Source organism: Ovis canadensis, chromosome 23 (genome assembly GCF_042477335.2).
Source record: "Ovis canadensis isolate MfBH-ARS-UI-01 breed Bighorn chromosome 23, ARS-UI_OviCan_v2, whole genome shotgun sequence".
Lineage (NCBI taxonomy): Eukaryota > Metazoa > Chordata > Mammalia > Artiodactyla > Bovidae > Ovis > Ovis canadensis.
In genome coordinates this window covers 15,684,989-15,712,665 of record NC_091267.1, presented here as the reverse complement: position 1 = coordinate 15,712,665, position 27,677 = coordinate 15,684,989, and the positions used below count along the sequence as shown (strand labels likewise).

Sequence of the window (27,677 nt, the reverse complement as noted above, 5' to 3'; positions counted from 1 at the left end):
TGAAATGCAGAGAGAACTGCTTTTATTGTGTTAATTGTCTGAAAATTATTATTTAGGGGAACATCCAGTCTTTCTATGCAGTGACTAAGATAGAGATCTTAGTTTTAAAGAGATTATGCCTAAGTAAATATGAAGGCTACTTATTGTAGAAAGTAAGGGATAGTGTATCCCAGCCCTGAATGCCTTTATCACTCTGGAACGTCACTGTGGTGCTTCAGAACTTGGAAGGTCACAGCCATTCCAGGGATTGCAGTAGTAATGGCTGGCAGATGTGGAGTCCTGATTTCCTGGCCAGGGCAAGGGCTGGCAGACTTTTTCTGTAGGGCCATATGGTAAATATTTTAGGCCTTGTGGGCGTTAAGGTCTCTATTGTAACTCAGAATTGCTGTTGCAGCCGGAAAGCTGCCATGGTCATACGTAAACCCACGAGTGTGGCTGTGTTCTGTGAAGCCGAGTTTACCCGAAAGGCTAGACGCTGGTTAGTTGACCTCAGTCTGGGGGAAAGACAGGAATACAAAGGAAAGTTGCATATTCTGTCACTTTACTTTGAGTAAACTTCATGTTGGTATATAACATACAGACAAGAATGAAAATTATGTTCAATGAATTTTCACATAAGCTTTCTCATATAATCAGCACCCAGATTATATAGGTTATAATAATAATTCATATGATTATACATGTAATTTCTTAGATTAAGAAATGAGACATTACAGCACTCTAGAAATTTCCATCTGATCAGACCCATGTAAGACTGATCACTGTCCTGGTATCGCACAACCTAGATTAGTCTTGTCCATTTGTTGAACTTTCTTAGGTGAAGTCATTGGTAATATCTTCTTAGGTCTGACTGCTTTTGGTCAGTTTTCCGATGTCAGTCTGTCGCAGTATACGAAACTTCGAGCTGCTCCATATCCTCCTCAGTCCTTGGTTTTGTCTGACTTTAGTTTTAACCGTCCTCTTGGACGTGCATTTCACCTTGTTGAAAGCTGTGTTTTGTTTCTCGTTTTGTAACTTGGATCTTCACAGCAGCTCTGTGAGTGGGCCGTATGCAAACATGTGGTAGTTTGCAGAGACCCTCACGAATGGTCGGCTGCCTCGAGACCGCTCTCATGACCCCCAGTCCGGCGTCCTCTGCTGTTCCTGGCCTGTGCCCTGTGACCCATGCCTTCTGTGGACGCCTCTACTGTCGGATCCTTACAGTAAAGAAGGCGTGTCCCGGGCAGGTACCGCCCATTGGAAAGTGGGACTCCTCCCGGGCTGAGCTCTCGCAGTCCTGCAAAGCGCTCTGTGGCCCTGCGTTGCGCTGCTGCAGCGCTGCCATCAGCTGTCCATTTGCGGAGATGAAAAGCAGAACGGCTGTATATGTCCAGAGATTAACTTTTTCCATTGTCATAAGGGCCGTTACACTCAGCAGGGCTGAATCCTTCTCAGAAAAGCTCGCTTGTGTTCAGACCCTGAGCCTAGAATTTGGTGTGTTAGCCAGAAGGTGAGGCCGTAGATAACTAGGGGTTTATTTTGCCATCATTTTAATGTTCTGTGGTTTTGTTAAATTTGGATAATGTACATGTATGTCTGAATGTACATCTACATGAATTTAAATCCTTTCTTTAGAAACAAAGTTTACAGGTGGGTCTGAGCTCGTGGGTCCACTTATACTTGGATTGTTTTCAGTAGTAAATACTCCACTATCATATGTTCGTGGTTGGTGAATCCATGGATTCAGAGGAACCGTGGATATAGACGGCCACCTGTAAGTTACCTGGGTTTTCGCCTGTTGGAGGATCTGCATCCCTGAACCCTGAGGTATTCAAGGGTCAACAGTATCCATACAGAAGAAGAGCAGTTGGTGGATACCTGACAAGCTGGAAGGGTGTTAAAGCTAAGTTAGGTACGAGTGGAGGGCGTGAGTCAGTGAGGCTGAAAGTGGAGATAGACATACTGGTCCTGGAAGCCTCAAACTAATGTGAAGAGACCAAAAAGTCATTCGCTTTGGTCTAATCTCCACGTATTTAGCAGGTATTTATAAGGCACTCATTATACACCGGGGCCTGTGCAGAGATTTGGAGATGCAGTGAGGAAGCAGAAAGGGTCCGTGGGTCCAAGCACTTCAGAGTTTTACCTGAAAAAGCCCAAAGGAATGGTGACATACATGGGAGGAGGAGTGGAAAACTGGAGAAAAGAAAGAATTTTTTTTTTTTTTAAAGGAAATGAGGGAAAGAATGGTAGAGTAGCCAAGGCGGTCGTGGTTTGAAGTAGGGGTGATGGCTGTCAGACTTCCCAGAGGCCTGTTGATGACTTCCCAGAGCATTGTGGTGTCAGAGGCTGATGCGGTGAGGGCAGGCAGTTGATGGCTAGAGGGCCAGTTCCTGGAGGAATGTAGGGAGAGATGGAGAAAGGGAAGTAGGGCAGGTGCCTGTTGAGAGCAGAAGATAAGGGAGCTCAGCTTTATTTTGGGAAAATTCTTACTCAAAACAAAGTAAAATCAGGTTAAAAGTTTGGGGCAAAGTTACTTTAGAAACTGAAAATGCCTCATCAGAATTTATGGGTAGCTGAGATCTTAAATGCACAGTACCGAATAGTTTTAGTCAGGGGATGCAAATTTGAGTTAAATCCCAGGAACGCTAAGAATGCAGTAGGCCTTGCGGGAACCTGGTGTCCAATCACAGGCATTTTGTGTAGAAGAGATGGACCTTGGTCTTTCAGATGAATGGGGATCCCCCATTTCATCTGAATGGGGATGTGGACCACCTTTGCTGGAAAGGTGAGCGGACCGGCCTGATGTGCGGGCCTGTTCCAGGGGAGAGCAGCGTGTAAGCCAGCTCTCTGTCCCCTTCGTCACAAGCCAGGCCTGACTCTGGGTAGTCAAGGCTTGGCATGATTATGGGGTGACTGGTAAGGGGTCGAGGGGCACGGATGCGTGTTAGAGAGACGGCCGCGCTCCTGGATGGTTCCTACACGTCTGTTGCTGCAGCCGCAGGAAGCAGCGTCTTGTTTAATGTGCAGGGCTCTGTGACCCTCTGTTATTTGGGGTGGTGGAGAGACAGCTCTTTTCATGTGCTCTTTAGAGTCTCTGTTTACATAGAGTTACCCTGATCTTCAAACTCGTCTCCAGGGTTTTCTCAAGGGAGTGAAGTGCTCAGTTTCTGATCTTCCCTGATGAGCTTTTGTTTCCTTTTGCTGGAGAGTTGGAGGAGGCGGGCGAACAGTTGAAGAGTGGTGGGCGTGTCTGTGTGAGGGGAGCATCTGGGTGCACTGCTTGGAATTCTGGAAAAGTCTTAATCCATAAGCAAAATGACATCATTTTTCAGTTTTAAATATATCTTTTTTTTTGTCCCTTAGGGTTTTATCTATCAATCGCAGTCAATTAATTTAATTCTCAATTTTAGATAGCATATTAAGTGTAGTTTCAACATAGAGGCTATGAAAACTGTTTTATTCTGTGTCCTGAAAGAGCATTTTAATTTTGCATTTTAGAAATTTAAGTTTAGGGGCTTTTTTAATACCATTTTCAGCCTTTAGGTTAAAAGACTTGGCTACTGAGTTCTGATAGCACATTTGTCAACACGTATTTCACTCATGCCTTCAGTGTTTCTTCCCGTAGCAGGCTTTTCCAAAGGAAACAGCATAGTAATTAATGTGGTCCCAGCAATCATTTTCTTTGGACCTGAGGAGTCATAGAATGTTTTGCTATTAGTTTAGTGTAGAGATTTTGAGTGTATGGGTTTTGGATAGGATGTGGATAGAGTTAAGAATAAATAGAAGTTATCAATCTCTTTCCCTTAGTCAATCCATTTTGCTTATGAATGAATTTATAGTCTCTGGAGTTAACATTAGTATTTCTCAATGCTGGAGTTTGCTTTACTTGAGGATCTGCCAGGAGAGTTTTTGAAGCTGTTGTCCACCTTTTCCATCTGCTTCTGCTCTGCCTCCAGCATCGATTCACCCCACCTCCCGCCCTTGGGGTTCTTGCTTTCAGGCAGATTTTGCTGTTTCCTGGGGGGGACTGTCGGCCACGGCGGGAGCTCCAGGCCGTCTGCTCAGAAGAGGGACGTAAAAGTCTAGAGGAAATACTCGAGTGCTGTGTTCACCACATAGGAGACTTTCCTGAGCTTCGTTGAGTCTTAAAATTAACCCGTTACCCTACCTCCAAATTTCCAAATTCTGCTATTTGAGGTCAAGTTGGATATAGAGAGTTATATGTAACATATTTCTGTCTCTGTATAGTTAATATATAGTATGTATTTGTACCCAAATTATAAGACTTAGAGTGCTTACTCTCAAGATTTGGAGAGATTTAGGACATCTTTATTTCATGACATTCTTCTAAGTTTTTGTGATTGTTGTGTGTTTATTCTTGTTTGGCCTGCAATGCAGGAGACCCGGGTTTGATCCCTGGGTTGGGAAGTTCCCCTAGAGAAGGGAATGGCTACCCCTTCCACTATTCTTGCCTGGGAAATTACATGGACAGAGGAGCCTAACGGACTATAATCCACGGGGTCGCAAAGGGTTGGACACGACTAAGGGACTAAACACTTTAAATTTATAGCTGTTAACCTGAATGAGTTTATAGAAAGCATACAGTGGAGCCTGAGGGTTGTCCGTAGCACTGCAGTCCTTTAAAACCTCATCAACTACAGCTGTGAGAGAGAACAGTTTTTACCTCCTGACTTCATCTTGCTTTGCAGCAGCTTTCAGAGGTAGATTGAATTAGTGAATTAGCTTTTATATTTCTACTAGCATTTTGTTTACTGAGTGATTTAAGAAACTGGATTATTGATGAACTCTCACAGTGACTAAGAGGAGAAGTGCCTCCTGATTTGTTGTGACTTAGAAACAGTATTGAGCTGGCAGGCATATTAAGAAATATGATGGCTTTTGTGTGTTGCTGAGTGGGCATCAAGCCTCGGGGGTTTAGTTTCAGGTTTCTAAAAACCCTGGGCATAGTCATCTCTGTCTTAGTCATCATAGCATGTCTCATTTCTAACGTAAAAACATGTCCTTTTAAGAAATTTAAGGTATCATTCATTTCATCTGAAATTTCTCATAAATCTGACATAATGTGGTTTTGAAACAGTAACAGGATAATTTAGTTTCATTTATGTGCTGAGAATAACAACTGGTATTTATTGTTTATATATGCAATTTTATAGATGGAGTTTTAACATTGAATGCGGAGAACACTAATTATGACTATCAAGTTCCAAACTTCCATAAATGTGAAATCTGTCTGCTATCTTTTCCAAAAGAGTCCCAGTTTCAACGCCACATGCGGGATCACGAGCGAAATGACAAGGTATGTATTTATAAAAAGGATGTCGGAAATGTGAGCGTTGAAACTGGAGGAACTGTCAAATCAGCATTCATTCTTATTCCTACATTTTGTATTATGTAAATGAAGATTTTGATGTTTTGTTTTTAAGCTGTATTTCTAGCCATGGTTAGGTGATGAGATAAAGTGAGAGCTTGTCTAGTGAATCTAATGAAATTTTCTGTGAGTGGACGGAGAAATAGTCTTAAAATATGACTTTCTTCAGTAGGTTCAATTTCCCACGTCTCGATGTGTTTTTTCTCTGGCAGGCAGTGTTATCCTCAAATGGTCTTGCATCTTAAGGAATTTGAGGTATTTTATTTTAGATCGTATTTCCGCAGGCAGCAACCCTCTGGTACACAGGGGTTGAACTCTAGTGCCTCTGGTGGGATGTGTCAGGGTAGTTGGAACGTGGCAGCTGAGCCCCCGTGAAGAGTGAGCGCCGAGCCCTCCGGGCTAGCGCCGCCTAAGCCAGTGAGTCTTCTGAGATGGGACTGGTGCCCGGGCGCTCTTTTCTGGAGGGCAGGGTGTGAGCAGCTCCAGCCTCCCTCTAGGCACGAGTGATGATGTTGTATCTGTGACCATGTGTTGCTAACACCAGAACCCACTGGGCGTTTCTCTCAGGTGGAAAATCTGAAAATCCCAACCCATTAGGGTCTATTTCCAAGAGAAATACCAGTGATTTTCTTTCTACAAGTAAGTGCTCGAACACCTTCCATTTGGGGGAAATTTTAGGTGGGGCTAAGCCGCGGTGTGACAATCCAGTGAGAGTTTTTATGATTACTTACTTTGTTTGAAGTGATTTTGTTTACAGCAATGGAGTTGTCATAAAAAGAAGGGGGAAAGTCCTACCCAATAAGTTGAAGTCTCACTTTTGCTTTCATAGAGGTTACTTTCTGGTACATTTATATGCAGCATTTCTCATTAGAAATAATTTTCTACACAAATGTGATGTCTCTGTATACTGCTTTGAGAAATTCTGTAAGGAGCTTTCCCATGTCAATTTTGGATTTATTGACTTCAGGTCCAGAAGGACTTTAGAAGTTGCTTCTAAAGCTTATCTGTGGATTATGGTGCTTGCTAATGTTTGAATGACATTTATTGTGGAAAGATTGTGTTTCAGTAGCTTTTCGACTTTTCTCTCCACCTAGCCACATCGATGCGACCAGTGCCCCCAAACCTTTAATGTTGAGTTCAACCTGACCCTTCACAAATGCACCCACAATGGGGAGGATCCTACTTGTCCTGTGTGTAACAAGAAATTCTCCAGAGTGGCTAGTCTCAAAGCACATGTTATGCTGCATGAAAAGGAAGAGGTAATTATTTCGGCCTATACTTTGTTCACTGATTTTTAAAATGCATCTCATCTTGGGTCAGGAGGTTTTCAGGTTTAAACTAGTTTGAAAGAGTCTTTCGCGTAGGTGTCACGGAGTCCGTTATCGAGAAACTCACCTTGGCCAGTCTCCAGGTCCCTGGTAAAGCATTTGTTTGTTTTCCAGTCATGTCAGAAGCTTAGGGCGAGACTTTTTAATGTGTGGTATACTCGGAGGATCAAAGTTCATCCACAGTGGCTGGCGGAGGAGACCCCCGTTTTCTCTTTAACAGAAGTTAGCTTGTGTAGGATTCTGCGTGGCCGCAAGTGAACTTTCTGCCTCTGAAGACAGTAGAGTCTCCTTGCCTGGCTCCAGCATCCCCTGGCACATGGGCACTTGGGAGAAGAGAGGAAATTCGTGAAGACCCAAAGCAGTTTATGCCCCCAGTAGCAGTCCGAAAGGGAGCAGTCTTGAGATGGAGTGAAGAACAGTGGGGGTGCGCGGCCCAGATGCACAGAGAGGCCCGCCTGCTGCTGGCGTGGGTGGGCTTAGGTGAAGTGTAAAACGTCAGCCCCGCGTTGTTGCCACAGACAGTCGGGAACATGTGAATGTAGAAAAGAGGAGATGGCAGCCTCCTCTAACTCAGCCACCCAGGTACCTAATTACAGGTAACTATTTGGTATGGTTTTGTCTTGAGACAGAAAAACATACAGTATTTAATTGCACATGTAAAATCTGCATCCTGAAAACTGAGTTTGTACATCATGTATAGGTTTGTGTCCTCTTTTTACATCTTTAATTTTTTATAAAAATAATTTCTTTTTATCTTTTAAAATCTTATGGTATAAGTAATACATGTTCATTTTGGAAAAAGTTGGAAACTGAAGATTAACAAAAGCAAAAGAACCAGTAGTCACACTAGTGAGAGAACGCATGCACAGCCGACCCTTGAGCAGCGTGGGCCTGAGCTGTGCAGATCCACTTGTGCGTGGAGCTTTTTAGTAAACATGTCCGACAGGGCTGGGTGGTTCCGGGACCAAGGGTGGGGAGCCGTGGGCGTGGAGGGCCTGCTGTCAAGTTATGCTCGGATGTTCACCTGTGGGTCGATGCCCTAGACGTCCATGCTTTTCAAGGGTCAGGTGTGTTGTTTCTGGCTTTTGGAGGGGTATGCACAGACTTCCGTAGTAGTTTGTTTAGGAACAGTGTTTCGGTGCAGTTATATCCTGTCGCGTCATCTGCTCTGTCCCTTCCGTATTTGTGAATGCATCTTTCCCTCGCTCGCTTCGTGAATCATGAGTGTTTCCCCCACACTGCTATTCTAAATTGCTTTATTAAGGTCTTTAGCATCTGGATAGAGTGTCATGATATTTCTATCATTTCTTTCATTTTTAACATTTAAGTTGTTTATCCTTTTTCAGTACTATAAATAATGCAAATTTCCTTAAGATAGAGTCATGCAACTGGGTTTACTGAATTAACAAGGCTTTTTCACGCTCTTTGTAGAATGCCACCTTGTATTCTAGAAAGTGTGTGCCCTTCTGTACCTTCTGCAGGCTGCAGGCCCACCTGTCTCACTCAGCTGTAGCACTGTCCAGAAATGGCCAATGTGTTCTTTTCAAAAGGCAGAAAGGGTTTAATATGGTATTTTAAAATACCTGGGAATCAGTTCAAATAGTAAGACTCAGACAGTAGAGAAAAGGGTAGAGAGTTAAGTCTCCTTCAGCCCATGACCTCAGTTCTCCCAGGAGCAGCTTGTCTGGGGGCGGTCAGTGCACACACAGACCTCGGCGCCCCATGAACGCAACCGAGTGCTGGCATGCTGTGCTGTCCTATTCAGGTGACTGAGTCCCGGCTACTGTTTCGGCCCCCGCGGTGCTACGTGGCATCCGCTGCCCTGGCCCGTGGGGCTGCCCTCAGGCTGGGCGTGGGTGGTGCGGCCTCGCGTTGCTCAGTGAGGGGCTGGGGGGCTGCGGGCGCAGGAAGCCTGCCCTCGGGACGTGCAGCTGAGCTGACCAGGGGTACGAGCGCAGACGCACACACGAGGATCGTGTGCATGGAATGCTGGGATCGCTGCTGCGAATTGATGTGTGTGTGCTGGGTGAGAGGGGAGCGTGGACTGTGCCCACAGCGCCCGTCAGCTGGGTGGCCGTGGGCATCGACGTTCAGTTGGGACCCATGTGTGATGGGAGGGGGGAGTTGGGTGTTGGCGGAGGGCTGCAGTGCTTTGATGTGCTCGAGGCTGGTCAGCCGTGTGGGAAGCCTGGCGACAGGGGCCCTGTGAGGTGGGCCTCCCCTCCCCTGGTTCTGCGTGCATCTGCACAGGGCCCCTGCCGGCCCTGCCGTGAGCCCGGGGGACCATAGAGGGGGGCGCCTGCCGCTGGGGTCAGGAGGGGTCTGTGATGTGGCTGGGGTGTCTGCCGAGCACTGAGCAGCACCTTGAGGCAGATTCCTGTGGGCAGAGCAGAGGGCTCCTGAGACAGCCTGGGAGAGGCGAGGGTAGCGCTGGGCGCCGGTGCCCAGGGGCGCAAGAGAAGGGCCAGGGTGGCCCCCGGGAGGGGGCAGAAAGGGCAGGTGTTACAGGCGCTGAGCCTGAAGGTGGTTGCTGTTTATCGTGTCTCATACTCTGACTTTAAAAGTTTCATCTTCAGACAGATGGGGGCTGATAAGAACACCACGTTTCCCTGACAGTCTGCTGGCTGCTCAGCGGTCACTGACATCACCCAGCACCGCCTGCCTCTGCAGGAGGCACGATCAGGGGCTGTGACCGCAGGAAACGCAGTGCAGTGGACAGGCTGTGTGCTGCCCTCCAGGCCTCACGCTCCCACTGGGACGAGCCCGGGACCCAGGAGGATGGGAGGCCCATCCAGGCCCCTTGGGGTTGGCAGGTGTGATGTGGCGGCAGCTACAAAGCCTCCCGTCCGATAGCCCATGTCAGTTGTGGTGCAGCGTGTACTCAATCCTGCTTTCACCACGTGAGCTAACTGTACACAAGCCAGGGTTTACTCAGAAAGTTCAGGAAAGTTTCAGAGAGTATCCACGTAGATATCTCCTGAAATGTACTCACCTGCTCATTTGGTAAAAAAAAAAAAAGTACATAAAAAAGAGGGTGGATCTGAGCCAGAGCAAATAAAGAACAGGGCTGGGAATGGGGATGGAAAGTCACGGTTTGCATCGCGACTGTAAGTCGTCGGTGCAGGGCAGGTGTTCTGCCTGCAGAGTCAGGGTACACGTGGCCCCGCCGCTGCATTCGAGGGGGGCAACAAGTTTTGTTGTTAGATGGTTTAAAAAATTTTTTGACAGTTCGCAAGAAAGAAATTTCTTTATTATCAGCAAGATACTAAGAAAACAGCAGTTCGTTATTTCCTTAGATTATTAAATATTAACACTAACTTAAAAGTCATTTAAGTTGAAGTCATTGGATTGCTCCAGGTATCCCATTCAGCTTCGTCCCTTCCACAAAGGACGCGCTGAGTAGTGTCAGTGAACGGCCTCATTCAGTGAGGTTTCTGTGCATTCACGAGGCTATCAGGTGCGGTAATTAGAAGAAAGTCTAGTGGGAAGAGATAGCTTTGCATTCTGTTGTGCAGAAACAGCAGTTTATGCGCACTCTCAGGTACCTAGCGGCATTATGGAACGCCTCACTTTGGCACTCCTGCGCTGTGCAGCAGCTCACGTGCGTCTCTGGACTTGGCTGTGGCAGCCCTGGGAGGGCAGGTGTTGCGGTCCCCACTGTTTCACACCCCTTGGGCGGTCAGCACACTCAGGTGCACATGGCTGGTGATTAGGGCCTCAACGTGAGCCGAGGCCCAGCTTCAGGACACTGGGGCTTGCGCTGTCCTGACGGAGACACTGCTCGTGGTTTAAAATTGACCCTGGCTGTATTTTCAGAAGTCAGAACAAAAGAATGAAATACATGTTAATATATTTACGAAAATACAGCCCAAGCATTTTAAGTCGCACATTAGAAGTTGCTGTGCTGCTTCGCGCCTTACCTTCTTTTCAGCGAGCCTTTGAGATCCTGTGTGTGTCTTGTGCTAGCCCCGCAGGTGCTCAGCCAGGCACGTCTGGATGCAGCCGCTGACTGTCCTGTGATGAACCTTCTATATAAACCAGATGGAAGGAGCGATAGGTATTTCCATTTAGGAGCTTACCAGCTGCCAGCTTGTTTTAAGGAAGTCTATTAACTATCATCTTAATTTAAATTCTTTCTTGACCTTTTTGTGGTGTCCAAGTCCTGCTTCAGAGTTTTCACAGCGTAGATGGACAAAGTGCCATTAACCAGCAGTCAGTTTGAAGCAGCTCACTTTGCTCAAAAGCTGTAGTGTTCTCTCATCCTTTCGCCTGTGTTTCTGTCAACAAAGAAGTGATTTCTTGTATCCTTGTACTTAGAGCCCGCGTGTATCTTTTGAGAGGCGAGGCGGTGTTTGTTCACCAGGAGGGTGCACTGCGTGTGTCAGCGGTTTAAGCAGCGAGACTCCGGCATGTCCGCGTGCTCACAGGTGCCCTCTCCCCCTTAGAACCTCATCTGCTCTGAGTGCGGGGATGAGTTCACCCTGCAGAGCCAGCTGGCCATCCACATGGAGGAGCACCGCCAGGAGCTGGCCGGGAGCCGCAGTCACACCTGCAAGGCCTGCAGGAAGGAGTTCGAGACGTCCTCACAGCTCAAGGAGCACATGAAGACACACTACAAGATCAGGTGGGAAGCCTTCCCCGGCTAAAGAAAATTATACCATGTATGAAAAATTGGCACGCTGCTCTAGGAACAGGAGCAGGGCGACTCGGGAGTGTGGTGCTGGGATGGCTTTCATAACCTGTGGTCCGTGTCGTGCAGTAGGACAGATAAGGTCAAAAATGAAACGTCAGACTGAGGGTAGACGTTTTTAGCTGGATTACAATGAGAACAGCTGTAGAACAAGGTATTGGCAGTACACTTTTAATGGGCAGGTAAGAAGGTGTGTAGAGTGGACTCACAGGGCCAGATTAGCACCCTTTTTAGTGAGTTGGTTTATTTGTACTACATGGAGCTTGCACGTGTCCAGCACTGTGCTTCGTGTGTCTGCAAACAGATAAGTAAAACTTCATTTAATCGTTAACAGACCGACCTTCACGCCAGGATACTGCTGTGGTCCCCGTTTTGCAGATGAGAAAGCCTAGGCTGGAGGTTTCTGCCCAGCCTTCAGGATGCGGCAAGGCTGCTTCTGGGGGCTGGAGCAGGGAGAGCCAGGGCGCAGGGCGGCGGCTGAGGGCCAGGGAGGTGGGAGCCTTCTCGCTCCGTGTGTGTGGTTGATCTCTCCTTAAAGCTCGCTCTGGTTCTGAAGCGGTGGGGTCACAGGGACCCCACTTACCGCATGCTTTCCTTCCGGGATCCCAGGGTGGCCGGCACCAGGTCATACAACAGGAACATCGACAGGAGCAGCTTCACATACTCCTGCCCGCACTGCGGAAAGACGTTCCAGAAGCCGAGCCAGCTGACGCGGCACGTCCGGATACACACAGGTGTGGGGCGCGCTGGCTTCTGGAGGACCTCTGACGAGGCCTGGGGGCCAGACTGTGGCCTGGAGCCCGCCCGGCCTGGACTGGGTCCTCGGCTTTCCCTCCAGCTTGCGGAGGCCCGCAGTGCTCCTTTGCAATGTTGGGGAGGTGGTGGTAGTGTGGGTCTGAGGCCTCAGGGAGGCGTTCCGCCTGGAGGGGCCAGGTGTGTGGTCTTGAGTTTGGGTAACTTAAGAAGTATTTCTCTTAACCCATAAGATGCTCACACAGTATGGAATCATATTTTGATCATCTCTCTCCCTCTCCAGGTGAAAGGCCATTTAAGTGTAGCGAATGTGGAAAAGCTTTTAACCAGAAAGGAGCGCTGCAGACTCACATGATTAAGCATACGGGTGAGAAGCCCCACGCCTGTGCCTTCTGTCCCGCCGCCTTCTCCCAGAAAGGGAACCTCCAGTCCCATGTGCAGAGGGTTCACTCCGAGGTGAGCGTGTCCCCGGGGTGTAGGCTTGTGACGGGCAGGCTGGGGTGGAGCGGGGAGGTCCTCACAGGAGTGCAGACGTCACAGGCTGCACAGGTGCCCCCGGAGTGAAGGGTGAGCCCGAGGAACTCTACTTGTTAAATGTAGATAAAGGGTTTGTGCAGAGCAAACCCTGTTTAAAAAAGTACGTGCATTCGGGCTCAGTCATGTCCAACTCTTTGCGACCCCATGGACTGTGGCCCGCCAGGCTCCTCACATGGGATTCTCCAGGCCAGAGTACTGGAGTGGGCTGCCATGCCCTGCTCCAGGGGATCTTCCCTATCCAAGGTTGAACCTACTTCTCTTGCATTGCAGGTGGACTCTTTACCACTGAGCCACCTAAGAAGCTCCCCAAAATACATATATATGTATATATCTAGACAAGTACATACATATACATGAATATATATGTGTATATATAAAACATGTGAACCTTTTTGGCTTATATGGAAATATACTGTTTTTTGTCTTTTTACCAACAATATTATAGCTTTGATGAGTAAACGTTTGAAAATAATCCTAATACCATTGTTAGTTACGGTCGATCAGTCTGAACGTAAACGTTCTGTCATGCCTTTTAGTGAGCCCAAAACACGGGCGCTTCCAAGTGTAAGGAGCTGAAAGACGATGTGAACCTGAGGAGGAAGGGTTTTCCTGTGCTGGCACAGCTGACCTTGTGTACAGCCCCACTCACGTTTTCTGTCCGCATAGCCCTGGCCAGAGGACTTGCCTCCATACTGTACGTTAACTGATCATTTCAGCCAAACCGATGTTCCCGTGTTTCGCTGTCTCCAGCTGTTGCTGATCTGTCAGCCTCTGGAAGTAGCTCTGTCCGTCCGGTTCATCTTCGCTCTCATTAACCGCCGTGATTGGGTGTCTTACTTAGTCTAGTTGGAGATAATGAAGAGGTATTCAAGCAACACAAACACTCTTATCATGGATCAGTTATTTTATGTACTTACTTTGGAGGATGAAAAATACCACAGTCCTAAAAGCAAGTGTATATCTTTTGATTTTACCCTTGGTAAATCCTTAGGTAACAGTAAAATGAAGAAAAGCTTACATAGTTCTGATAGTTTACAAGCAGACTGAGAACTCGTATGCAGGGAAGCTGCTTTTAAGACTGTTTGCTGTCAAAGGCCCAGGGACCCTGGGAAGAGCACACGCAGACTCGCAAGGGTGCCTTTTGGTCTGCGTTAGTGCCTCCCGGAGCTGCCTCCATGTGAAGGGGATTGCCGAGGAGTGACTGTGTGTCTGCACACACGGCACCAGGAGAAGGAGGCTGAGAACTGCCCGGCTTAGGAGAGCCTTGCGGGAAGGCCAGGTTCGCCTGCCCCGAGCTGGAGACCCCCGGGGCCTGTAGTGGGACTGACTCTGGTGTTCTGGGAACAACCCCTAAAGATTGCTTGGAGTGTTATCTAATCCTGTGGTGAGGCTAAGCCGTGGACTTGCTCTTCTCGAGGTGCCGGGAAGATGGCGTCTCCCCCAGCTCAGAGCTGGCCGGCGCAGGCCCTGAGGGCAGGGCGAGGACTGCTGGGCGCCGCCTCTGTGCCAGCGGCCCTGCTCCCTCGCTGCCCTGCGCTCCACTTTCTGCTCCGCCAGAGGCTTAGAATGTGGCCACTGATGAGACGCAACTGTTGGAACTGGTGGCCGCCCTCCTGACTTGTGTGTTTAAGATTCAGAGTAAAAGTCTTAACTGTCTGGCCTTGGTTGTTGAACACTTAAACCATTTTATTGAACACTTAACCATTTAAGAAATCGAGAACACGTCAGACTTTTTTTTTAACTAGAGCACAGTAACTGAAAACTGTGAGTTTTCACTCCCGAGCCAGTTCTGATTTATAGAAAAGACTGAAATTTCAACTAATCTCAGACCGAAAATACTGATTACAGAGTCAGGTCATTGATTCTAGACCTCTCTAACTTAAAAGGTGTAATAAAGAGTTACATTATTTCTGTCATTTTAATTGAATGGTTAGTTATAATTTGCCATCATGTAAATATTTTAATCTAACGATTAATTGTAAAACATTGTTTTTCTTTTTTGTTCTTTAAGGTCAAGAATGGCCCTACTTATAATTGTACAGAATGTAGTTGTGTATTTAAAAGTTTAGGTAGCTTGAACACTCACATCAGCAAGATGCATATGGGTGGACCACAGAATTCAGCAGGCGCTACAGAGACTGCTCACGTCTTAACGGTAAGGTTGACCAGCTGATTGATAGAAGGTATTCTGTTACCAAAATCTGTCATCCAAAGTATGACCTTTAAAATGGAATAGAATCGTCAGTAGTACCATAAAGGTGCTATGAAAGTTTCCTGTATGGAAGTATGGGTCCTACTTTTATTTGTTTGCTTAAAGAAAATCAAATTTTTGGAAACTTTAAAATAATTTTACGTGATTCTGATTTATGGGTTATCATCTGAACCAGTTAGAAATAAGGCCAAATGTCATCATTGTTATAATGACGTAACAATGATGTTATAATGGTACAACATCAAGTTGTAATTCCTGCAGTCAGTGTTAACTGGTGATTATTGAATATTCTTTATGCCTGTGTTCTCACTGAAGAATCACTTCTCTTTTTAAAGTGATGTTTCCCTGGGTCTGATGTGACAGTGATTCTTCTTCCTGAAACCTTGCACTTTTGGGAAACTAAGTTGTATTTCCCAGTACACGCAGTAAGGGCTGTGACTCAAAGCGTGCCCACTTGGCTCCTTCCTGTAGACTAGTGGCTCAGCCTCCGTCTGTGGCTTCTCCTGCCCTCTCAGCCGAGCTGCTTGATGGCGTCTAAGTGTTGAGCATGGTGTCCTGACCACAGCAGACAAGTCTCGCGAGTGCAGAGGTGCCTCGTGAGTGCGGCCAGTCGGTAGCTGGTGTCAAGTCGGCAGCTGCCTCTTACCACGGAGAGGACAGGCCCAGTTTGTATTTTGACCCCAAGCATGGGGCTCACATTTAGTGTTGGCTTTTTCCTTTCTCACTGTATTTGTGGCTTGGGATGAGTCCTCAGCTTACTCTTGATCAGGGAGAGTGTTGTAATGATGTTCTAAAACTGGAGAGTAATCAGTCTTGTAATTAGGTCTTAAATTTTATTTTGGACTGAGTAGTTTTAAATAAAATTTTCAACATACAAATCAAGCAAATGTTAGAGTTTGTTTTTCTTTTTCCTTTGGCAGTATGCAAATCAAGCGTGTAGGTGGAATGAATTACCTGGAATGATAATCCAAGTCATTTAAAACATCTCCATTCTCAGTAAAACGCTGAGAATGCCATGCAGGGGTTTGTCCTGATGTCCACCATGACAGTGTCTTGCGGGTTCTCTGACCCCACTGTCTTACGTGTGTATTTTCAGATTTCTGGGTTTCTGAGGAATCAGATCAGCTCTCCGCTTCCATACTCTTGGCTCTGGCTTTACAGAGCTATTATTGCTCCACTGCCCCTAGTTTTCAGGAATCAAAAAAATTTTTAGACCACAGTGATTTCTTTCTTATTTTGTCTATTTGGTAACGTTTTTACTCCTCATTTTAGTGACCGACGGGGGGATGCGGTTTGTGTGCTTAATCCCTCACCTTGAAGTAATAATCTCTACTACCATGTAAAAGACTTTAAAAGAGTTACAGAAAAATTCATTGAATACGTTTTTTTAAGAGCCAGTTTTGGTCTAACTTAAAAAGTCAGTGAGGCATATTTGGGATATTGTTAGATTTTCTTGCTCATAACAAAATAATGCTGGTTTCTTTTTTTTTCTTAAATTGCTGTACGAATTAGTATACTTGTTTACCATTCTTAATGAATGTCGGTGTGTTTTAGGCCACGCTTTTTCAGACTTTACCTCTCCAGCAGACGGACGCCCAGGTCCCGTCAGCTCCCGGTCAGCAGAGCTCGCAGGTGGTGACCGACGTCATCCAGCAGTTGCTGGAGCTGTCAGAGCCGGGGCCGGTGGAGGCCAGCCAGCCGCCCCAGGCCGCCCAGCAGCTGAGCATCACCGTGGGCATCAACCAGGACATCCTGCAGGTGAGCCACGCTGCCCCCGCCATCGTGTCCGTCAGGGCCGGGGTCACCGCTGGGAAGTCAGTATTCAGGGCTTGTCGGAGTAAAGGCATCTTCACGAGAAATGTGTCCTAACTGAAACGATTATATTGAAACAAAGCTTGCTTATTTGATTACTTATGGACAATGCAGATTTTGAAATGATTTATTAATCTATAAACAAAAAGTTTTAAAAACCTAACTTTTTTGTCTGTAAGTGAGTTTTCTGGAAAAGAACAGGCTTTTCAGGGCTTTCTTATATCTGTCCTTGGTGACAGAGGGTGAGGACTATTTGATTCTTGCTTGAGCCCCTTGGAGACAGCACCACGGGTCCTGACCATGTGTGAGCATCTCTGCTCGCGTGGGGCTGGCGAAGGAGGGTGCACAGATGCCTCTCTCAATTCTCCTCCCCCAGGCCCGCTCCACGGCCGCGGCCTTCCCCCTCGCTCCCCTCCCTCTGTTTACTTGTTGATGGTAAACGCTGACCTGTGTGCTCCACCTTCGTGGTGACAAGTTGGCTGGGGAGTGAAGAGTCAGGTTGTCAGGACCTTGTGACAGCTGGTGTCCTGAGGGCGAAGCCCCTCTCGTCTCTTACCGCGATTCCCAGACGTGCTATAGACAACCAGGGTTGTCTGATACAATAGTTCTACCAGGCACTGTAGTTAATTTTAATTCCCTTTAATTTTGAAACGCAAATGCCAGCTTTTGCCATGCCAGCTTTTGGGTAGAGCTGAGATGTCAGATTTCCAAAGGGACATTTCTACCTCCAGATCTGGATGTTTCGCTTATGTTAATAGAGGACTGCTTGGCGATGGAGGCTTTCCTCCTGGTGGGGTCGAGTCAGATTTCCGCAGGTCAGGCTTGCTTGTGTCTTTGTGATTGACTTTGGTGGGCAGGTGTGGGCGTCACCCCTCCTAACCTCCTAGTTCTGTTCTGTCTCAGCAAGCCTTAGAAAACAGTGGGCTGTCTTCAATTCCAGTTGCAGCGCATCCGAGCGACCCCAGCCACACCAAGGCCGCGGCAGCTCAGGGCCAGACCCCAGACGCTACGAGCATTTCAAGCGAGCCAGCTGACCCTACAGACACAGAGCAAGAGAAAGAGCAGGAAAGCCCAGAGAAGCTGGATAAAAAGGAGAAAAAGATTATAAAGAAGAAATCACCGTTTCTACCAGGTAATTTTAGCACGCGCTAAGGTTCCGACATTTGAGTGGTCAGTTGCTATTTAAGAGTCGTGTCCTCCTTTTTCCTTCTGAGGGGGGATGTGTTGTTGAAGACTCCTTTCTTCTCTGCCCAATAGTGTTTGTTTGTGGTGAGCTTTGTTGAACTTGCCCCTTTTCCGCGGGTGGCTGACGTCCCGTGCTTGAGCCCTCCTTCCTGCCAGCCCTTCATGCCAGGCTCTGCTCTGTCGTCCCCCAGAGCCCCCCGCCTGAAGCTCCTGAAGCCCCCCCGCCCCACCCTCGGCCCCTTCCCAGCGGCGCTGTCTGCTCCCCGGCTCCCAGCCTTTGGAAGCCCGCCCCACCTGCATCTCTGCCTCCCCTCTGGGCGTCTGGATGCAAGCGCATGCTGTGGGGAAGCTGGGTTCCTGCTGTCCCCTCAGCATCCTCGCGTCTGCTGAGTGGTGTGCGTCCCATAGACATGGCTGCGTCACACAGATCTCCTTCCTTGCCCTCCTCTCTCGTTCTCTGGGGGACTCGGGCGGTTGTTGGAGGCCAGCTCACATCGCCGCCTCGTAGGAGCAGGGGTCTTCCTCTCTCAGTCCTGAAGACAAGCAGGACGCATGGTCCCCTGGGTCACTCGTGTGCAGCTGGAATGCATGCTGTGCGTTTCCGCAGTCCCTCGGGGCTCAGTTTGGCTCACCATGCAGGAGCAGGCCTTACTGTGTCTTTCATGGATAAGATAGATCCCTGCCTTTTGGGAGCAGTGTTCCTGTAAAAATGTTTGCTTAATGCAGTAACTGTTCTTGGGAGGTGTGGACTAACCCTGTCATCTGTGTTAACACTTCTTTCTGAGAACGCATTTTCTCATTGCCAATGTGTGGTTGTGAAGTCTTTGATTCTCAGCCCACAAAACATCTTGGCCCTACTCTCGTTCTTCTCCCTCTTCTTTTGATCTGACCCTTCCTCCCCACGTGAAAACAGGATGATGGAACCCAAGCAGTTTATTGTCTGGGGTTTCCTGGGATCTGGAGAGGCAAGAAGGAAATAAGGGCCATTTCCACACATTTTTGTCAGCTGTGTGGTGGCCTTGGAGGTCCCACATTAGCCGTGTGTTCTTGGACATCTCCGTCTCGTACACCTGATAAACTGATGAAAACCCAACAGTCCCTGTGAAACGTTCATACAAGTTACAGCACTTGCTGTGCTGAACATACGGAGGTGCCCAGACGTGGCTGAGGGCAGGCCAGACTGGCCTCCGGAAGGTGCTGAAGGGGAAACTTCATCCCGGGTTGTCCTCCGTCTTTAGGGTTAGAAACGGCTTTCTCTTCTGCACTGAGCATCAGATGGAGATTTCAAAATGAAACTGCAGTTAACCCTATTGTACCTTATTTTAATATGCAATGTTGTGCTTACTGAGTCTATAAAGATTATGTAAATTTTAATTTTTGAAATATTTGAATAAATATTTAGAGTACTGAGCAAGTTTATGTAGTTCTAGTAAATTTTAGGTTAAACGTGATCCTTACTATAGGTTGGAACAAGCTTTTTTTGTTTTAATCATCTCTGATGTTGTGATGATAATATCACTGGGGGCATGTTTCTATATACAGACACTCCTTTTGATTAAAAGGAGTCCCTCCTTTTATAGGAACCAGTATACTTTTAATGTAATGATCATTTCTGAAAACAAAAACACTTCTTCAGGGGTAGTTGATACCATCTGGTACCCTAAGAAGACCCTGAGCAAACTATTCTTGTGTCATAAGTCATAACATTTTCTTAACAGCTGATAATTAACTTTAATTACATTTCCAAGTTGAACATATATAGGAATCTAAAGCCATCACTCTGATTTACTCAGTCTTGTGAAAATGAATATTTTCTTTGCTTTGTTGTTTTAAGAAGTATTTTTTGTAGGAGTTAAATATTTAACAAATACTTTTATATTTATCATAAACCTTGTGACATGTAAATCATTGCTGCTTGTTGTTCAGTCGCTAAGTTGTGTCCAACTCTTTGCGACCCCATGGCCTGCAGCACGCCAGGCTTGCTTGTCCTTCACCATCTCCCAGAGTTTGCTTAAGCTCATGTCCATTGAGTCGGTGAGGCCATCCAACCATCTTCATCATGAAGTTTTAATAAAGTCAGTTAACCTTTCAACTTTCTCATCTGTAAAAGGGGCAGTGATGGGATAAATAAAAGAGAATCGAGTAGTGCCTGACACATAGTAAGTGTGTAATAAATACACGTGTTTCTAAGTTTTTCTGAGAGTAGGCAGAACTGCTCATCGCACGCGGTTCAGAAGGCACACAGGTGGGCGGTGGGTGCACCTTCCTGCCCTTGCCGGGCTCCCTGTGCCCCGCCTGCCCTCCCAGCCGCGGCCTCGCAGGTCTTGTGTCTCCCAGCAGGCACAGGCATGGTGGTGTGTATTCTGTGATGCTGCTTTTAGTGAGGTGTGCCATGCTGCGTGTGTTGTGTATTCTGTGATACCGTTTTTAGTGAGGTGTGCCATGCTGCGTGTGCGGTTTTCACTCTTTTGCCTCCTAGTGTCTTATGTGCAAGATGCCACAACAGTGTTCTCTGTAGCGTGGGTTCTTCTCTGATTTGCTTGGCATTTGAGTTAAAAGGGAGAAGTATTTTTTGTTTTCATATAGCAGAAGGGAGAGATAGGTTTTATGTTTATATAGCCAAATTTATCAGTGTTTTATGACTTTGGGACTTGTGTTAACACTTAGACTTTAACACTGACATTATGGAAAAAATGCCTTTTACCTAACACTTTCACACTTTGATTTTCTTTTTTTTTTTTTTAACATTATGAAATGGTCACCACCATATGTCCATCTACCACCTGTGTACTTTTGTATTTTAAGCCAAATCTTCGACTGTTTTATTTTTTGTTGTTGACGGGCACCCAGCCACCCAAACACCATTTATTCAGTCCTGTTTTCCCTGCTGAGATGCGGTGCCACCACCATCATACGTTACACTCTCAAGCCTGTGTGGGTCTTTTCTGGGCTTTATTCCAGTGATCTTTTTTTTCATGTGTTGTAATACCAAATGGTTTTAGCTTTATTGTGTGTTTTATAACTAGGACACCTGGTCCTTTCTCACTTCACTTGTTTTAATTAAAGTTTTTTTTTTTTTTTTTTACTATTTTCTCATATTTATTTTTTCATATGCACTTTAAAAACATCTACTAAACTTCCAGAACTAGTTCGGAAAAACTCCTGTTGGTATTTGTATGTGCTGTGCTAAGTCATGTTAGTTGTGTCCGACTCTTTGAGACCCTATGGACCATAGCCCACCAGGCCCCTCGGTCCATGGGATTCTCCAGGCAAGAGCACTGGAGTGGGTCGCCATGTCCTCCTCTGGGCGGTCTTCCCAACCCAGGGATGGAGCCCACTTCTCTTGCATCTCCTCATCGGCAGGCAGGTTCTTTACCTCTAGCACCACCTGGGAAACCCTGGTATTTGTATGTAAGTGACTTAATTAGAGAGAACTGATGCTTTTGTAACTTTCTGTCTTTATTCCAAAGAATAGGGTTAGTGTGGGATTATATGGAATCATGTGTGTGAAACTTTTGAAAATTGTAAAGCACTATATAATTGAAATAATCATTCAGTAAAAAAAAAAATTAAAAAGGAATAGGGTATGCATTTCCACTTACTTAGATCTTCTTTTTTTTTCTTCCATGTTTTAGTAGGAGTTTAAAATTTTCTTCTGCATTTTGATTGTAGGTAGGAAGGATGTTGATTTCCATAGATTAAAGTGTGGGCCTTTTTCTGAGTTTTAGTTTTTTAGGTGTATAGCCATATCATTTGTAAACAATAATTTTACCTTTTCCTGTATACTGTGTGTTTTTGTATCTTACCTAGTTACATTGGCTAGCATCTGTCAAACATGAGAAATTTATGGCAGTGTGATAGTGAACTTTTTCCTGACCTTATTTAGTAGGACTGCTTTCAGTATTTTCCTAATAAGTCAAACATTTTATTGATAGATTTTATTCACCTCCTCCTGTTTTTAGGCAGTTTTTTATAAACTTAAAAGCTAGATGTTGAATTTTAGTAAATCCCTTTTCATCTTGAGGATGACTATATATGTTTTTTCCTCTTAAAATTTATTGATGTGTTTGAAGAGAAAAGCTATTGCCCAACTCCAGGAAGGATTGCCATGTGGGAATGAAGAACTGGTTTTCCGGATCTTACATTTTGTCACAGGGTCAGAAATCTGGATTCAGTTTTCTCTTTCTAACACTGCCTGGGCCAAGCAAAATACTTGCAGGGCGCATTTGGAGCGCGTCAGGCTCCGGCTCCAGCTGCCAGTCTGTGTCTCTGTTCCACTTTATTCCCAGAAATAATCAGAACCTGGTGACAGTTGTGTGTCATCTTACGTAATTAAAGATATATTTTCATTTTTGCTTGAAAAAAAATCTGGTCGAGGGAGGTGATTTCCAGACTTTAGCGAACAGAGACTTCCTTTTTGTACTTTGCTTTTCTGATTTGTCATGGTAACACATTTAGGTAATTATTGTACTTTTCTAAAATAGTTTTTGTCTAATTAGTTTAAGCAATCTTAAGTTTTAGACTTTCTCAATATGAGAAATATCACCATAGAATAACTATCTTTCTCTCATTAAAAAAAAGTTTCCCTTGTTTCCTGCTCTTCCCCCCGCCCCCCGCACCGCCGCCCCCCCCCCCCCCCCGCATGGTTTGTATACGTTCTTGTTTTCAGAAAAAATATTATTTTGGATTCTTTTACTTAACCTCCTTTCCTATGTTACTTATTCCTGCAAAGAGCATTATTTTCAGGAATATACATTTTCTCTTTTTGCAAATTCACTTGCCCATAAAGAAAATTCCTTGTATTTATTGTTATCAAAGAGAAGGAAACAACTTTTTCTCTTCCCCTAATAAAATAATGTCTGTACAGACACAGTTCAATAAACAGTGAAAATTTTCTGATGAATTTCCTCAACATGGCCTTTTTGATTTCAAGTGGATTCTTATCGTAGGCATCTGTTTAATTTCTGATGAATAAATCTAATTAAAATTTTAAAAGGTGATTCTGTCAAATTAGAAATTTGCCAGTTTAGATATTATTTTACCTATTATATTTCCACAAATTCTACTTGTGATTTTTCTTCTGGTGGAAATAGTTTTAAGCCTGGTTCAAGGTTGAATAAAAGTGTTTAGAGTTTTTTTATATTTGAAGAATTTTCTATATTTGTTCATGAATCATGAACTCATTTAAATATAGTATTTCTTTGTTTTAACTGTCTAGTTCCTTTCTATAGCATGAGAACTTACCATTTCCTAATCATTTTATTTATATTTTTATTATTTTTTTTTGTATTTTTTAATAGTGATAACAGATCGGCTCAGACAAGACTTACTATACTTCGCTCCTTCTCCTCTTGTTCCTTGAGTTAATTTTGTAGTAGTTGGATGAGATCTGCTGTTCTTTGCATTTCCAGCAGATGAGTCTATACTGCTCATTCTTGATTTATGCCCTACACCTGTCTCCTTAGAGTTCCTCTCTCTCAGCCAGTGGTTTGTGTCTTCCTGAGCCTCTTAGGATTGTCTGCAGAATTCAGTCACAGTCGTCTTTCATTTCAGTTATTACGGAGATTTAAGCCTTCCCCACAGTTGATCACACACGCCCTCTGCCGTGGCAGAAAGCACACAGGTGTGGCGTGCGGTCTGAGTGCCCCCGGCCGCCGCAGGGTGTCTGCGCCTGGCTCCGCTCGGTGCTGAGCCGGGCTGGGCCCATCTCGCCCCCCAGGGTCGATCCGCGAGGAGAACGGCGTGCGCTGGCACGTGTGCCCCTGCTGCGCCAAGGAGTTCCGCAAGCCCAGCGATCTGGTGCGCCACATCCGCATCCACACCCACGAGAAGCCCTTCAAGTGCCCCCAGTGCTTCCGGGCCTTCGCCGTGAAGAGCACGCTGACCGCCCACATCAAGACGCACACGGGCATCAAGGCCTTCAAGTGCCAGTACTGCATGAAGAGCTTCTCCACCTCGGGGAGCCTCAAGGTGCACATCCGCCTGCACACAGGTGCGCGGGACGGCGGGGCGCGGGGGGCTCGTGCGCGTGGGTGTCACGAGGCCGCGTGACCTTCTGTAGGCTGAACCGCATCCGCACGAGCAGTCCTCGTGGAGCCCGCGGTCGAAAGAGGGAGCATGTCGCGCCCTCTTAGGGGTGAGGGCAGCAGCAGGGGGGGTGAGGAGGGAGCCGCTGGGGGCAGCGGGTTCTGACGCAGACCAGGAGCGTGCTCCTGCAACACCAGCGCTTGCTGCCGGTTTACCCAGCGCTGGCCCGGCTGAGTGCAGTGGAGACCTGAGCGTGTGGGTGCTGCCCACAGGCCTGGGGCCGTGCTGTTCTCCCAGTTACAGGCGGTGACCGTGAGGGGAGGCCCTTACGCAGCCTGGTGTCTCAAGGACGCCTGGTTGCTGGAGCACCCACTTTACCGTTTTAGGCTTTCTCCTGGAAGTGGTAAATGCTCTGTTCACAAAAAATGCGCTTATTACGTGCCTTCACATCTATGAAGTGCACTGTATGCAGACAAGGGAAATAACGGATAATATCCATGAAATAATACATATATATAACATGAAACGACAGATTGAGTATTCAAATCAATATTGCAATACTAGATTTTTATGCTGACCTTAAATGTATGTCTCTGGAATAATTCCACTGTCAATTGTTCAGGAGTCAGACCTTTTGCTTGTCCTCACTGTGACAAGAAGTTCCGAACCTCAGGCCACAGGAAGACTCATGTCGCCTCTCACTTTAAACACACGGAGTTGAGAAAGATGAGGCACCAGCGTAAACCTGCCAAGGTTCGCGTGGGCAAGGCGAACGTCCCAGTCCCTGACATTCCTTTGCAGGAACCGATTCTCATAACAGACGTAGGTAAGAGTCCCCTCCTTGGGTACCTTGCAAGGTGGGGCAGTGTTGTGGTCTGCACAGATAGCTGTACACATGGAGCGGGGGGAGTTACTGTGAATTGTTTTGCTCTGTGGGCCAGTATGTCCCACAGAGAAATTAAAATCCTAGTTCTGTCTGTCCCTTAATCTGCTGCTCAGATTGTGTTCCTGGCGAGAGGAAGTGGTGTGTGAGTGAGGGTGTTGGCATCCGAGTCCTCACTGAGGAGGACTGTTCCTCGGGGACCTGTCATGTGGGGCGCCCGGAGTGCTGTGTCGTCTGCATCACAGATCATCCGCTGGGGGGCTCTCACCTTCTGATTAAAACAACAGTCTGCCAGCTTTTAAATTCTTTTTAGGCTTGATGTTACAATGAAGGAAAATTATGATTTTGTTAACTAAAAAGACACTGCTTATGAGAATTTTTGGAAAAATGTAGGTCTTAGAGCAAAGTTAAATTCATTAAATTCTGTGCAAGAATTTACGTTTTTATGCAGTTCCTGCATTTCATCATCTTAGATATGCTAGTCTGTGGACAAAATTAGTATCAAACAAAATATGATTTGGTATAAATAAAGCTTAAATGATATAAAGAGAGATACTGTGGATTAATGTCAGTGGTAGTCCACTGATAAGATGATCAGCAGTCATGAGCTTTTATGTATTTAGGTGCAGAGCATCAAAATATATAAACCAAAAACAGAAGAAAGGAGAAATATTCAAATTCTGCACCGTAGTGAGAGGTCTTCAATTAGATCAATTTAGACAGCAAGACTGAAGAGGATTTGAAGCACACATATAAAAAGGGTGATTTAATACCTTTAAAACTGTTTACTCCAAAGTACATGCTCTTTTAAATATGCATGAAGTAGAAGTTGGTCACATTCTGGGGTATAAAGAAATTTCAGGTTTTCAAAAATAGAAACTGTAAAGGAAACAATCCTTTATTATAGTTCAATGAAAACATAATAGAAAATAACTATCTAAATTTTCATTATATGGAAAAGAAAGACTCAAAACTGCAATTACAAACATTTTATAAGCAGGTTGAATGGGCCAAAGCTGTTACCAGAGAAATTAAGGGTTTTAAGAAGTGTTTCTTATTAAAGAAGAATGAAAATAAATATATAACTCAAAAAAGTAGAAAAATGAAAAGTAACAAAAAGGAATTAATAAGTATAAAAATTGAAGACAAGATGAAATTCTAGTGAACATAATTTTACAACTTTTAGAGAATAAACAGATAGATAACGTGACATGTCTCTGGTAAACTGAAGACTGAGAAAATGCCTGTAGCATTAGGAATGAGACTCAGTCTAAAAGCACAGGTGCAGATGAGATCAACACTTTGCAGGTACTCTGCAACTTTTTGCTAATACATTTGAAAATACAGATGAAATGTATTTTTGTCTAGAGTGGTATATTTAGCAGAATTGACTCTAGAAGAAATGGAAAGCCCTGAAAGACAAGTTTAAGAGTATTCTCCCCCAGATACCAGTCTACAATGACTTTATGTATGATTTCTACCAAGCTTCCTAGGAACTGTCATTCCTGGGGTGTTTAGTTGTTTAGCGTACAGACACTGATCTGTGGTAGGTTAGAATACTTTGATGCTGTTATGCAGTTTTGGCAGCTCATAAAACCAAACAGCGCAACAGACCAGGTTCACGTACGTGTTTAATCTTCACCAATGTGATCTCCAGGACTGGCAAATGGGCAGACCTAACAAGCGGCTCAGAGATGTTCACATCCTGGCCCCCGCACGACTAGGAGGATGGGCTACGCGCACTGGGCGAGCCGGGAGGAAGGAGTAGGTTTTAGGGCACAGGGTTGCGCTGTAACCTGCACCATCAGGGGCTGTCCAGAGAGCAGTGTGCTTGAGGAGCCTGCTGGTGACCCTCGCATGGAAGTGCAAGGCAGCTGAGGGGCAGGGAGTGTAGTGGGGCCTGTTCTTGGACGGAGGAGGCACAGCCCAGCTAGTGCTGACTGCATGTGTCTTCCCCTTGTTGTTCCAGGCAGATATTAATTCAGAGAGTTCAGTGTATTTTTATCCTGAATTGCATAAATTATTGCTTGATGAAGACATACTTATCACACGGTTAGCCTAAGGGAATTCTTTATTTCTTGAAAGTATGTAAAACCTGAAGTGTTTAAGATTGTCATTTTGCTGTTTGCAGATACTCCTTTAATAGAATTCCTATGAACACCCTGACTTTTTTAGAACACAAAAATGATACTGGAATTATTTCTGTCTTGAGTTTGTTGTAGTACCTAGGTTATAGTCTTCATACCGAACAAACACGAGTCCAAGAACTCGGACTGTCCGACATGTTGATGTAGTTGTAGAAATTTGACGCCAGCAGATGCTTACATAGAAAGTAAATGTAGAAATCCGTGAGAAACTGGCTCTAGAACCAAGAGAAGTAACTGTGGTGATATAGATATTCCTTTATGTTGGAAAAAAAAAATCTGTCTTACATTAGCTTTGTGTTTCCTGATAGGTGTTCTTTCAATAGCCAGTTCCTAACAATGAAAATAGCATTTAGTTGTTACATTGGAATCTAGCTTCTCAGGATTCTTATCTTCTGGGTAAAGCAGGCACCTTTTGACATTTAGCTTTTTTTGGTACATTGACAGTGAATTATTCCTGATTTTCCTTTGCTTTGTAGGTCTTATCCAGCCCATTCCAAGGAACCAGTTATTTCAAAGTTATTTTAATAACAATTTTGTAAATGAAGCAGATAGACCATACAAGTGTTTTTACTGTCATCGTGCCTATAAAAAGTCTTGCCATCTTAAACAACACATCAGGTAAGGTGACAGACTCAGAGATGGAAAGTGATTTAGTGACCTGGTGACTTGTATAAATACTAAGAGTGGTAGTGTTAACTCTTGTTGTTTAAAATGCCACTTCTGACCCCCGAATGT

At 45.5% G+C, this 27,677-nt stretch overlaps 1 protein-coding gene across 5 annotated transcripts in view; it reads left to right on the top strand.

Moving 5' to 3' along the window:
* ZNF236 (zinc finger protein 236) overlaps positions 1-27,677 on the top strand; it is a 69,270-nt gene that overhangs the window by 4,840 nt on the left and 36,753 nt on the right. For 4 of the 5 annotated variants that reach the window (XR_011252465.1, XR_011252464.1, XM_069569283.1 and 1 more), the window contains exons 2-12: positions 5,154-5,296; positions 6,463-6,627; positions 11,142-11,320; positions 11,996-12,120; positions 12,423-12,595; positions 14,688-14,831; positions 16,443-16,646; positions 17,604-17,832; positions 23,605-23,877; positions 24,535-24,738; positions 27,419-27,560. Coding sequence is in view for 3 of the 5 variants with exons in the window: in XM_069569283.1 (XP_069425384.1) it covers positions 5,154-5,296; positions 6,463-6,627; positions 11,142-11,320; positions 11,996-12,120; positions 12,423-12,595; positions 14,688-14,831; positions 16,443-16,646; positions 17,604-17,832; positions 23,605-23,877; positions 24,535-24,738; positions 27,419-27,560 (1,981 nt within the window). In the remaining 2 variants the exon portion in view is untranslated. The remainder of the gene's footprint in view (positions 1-5,153; positions 5,297-6,462; positions 6,628-11,141; positions 11,321-11,995; positions 12,121-12,422; positions 12,596-14,687; positions 14,832-16,442; positions 16,647-17,603; positions 17,833-23,604; positions 23,878-24,534; positions 24,739-27,418; positions 27,561-27,677) is intronic. The other variant, XM_069569284.1, reaches the window with a different exon arrangement.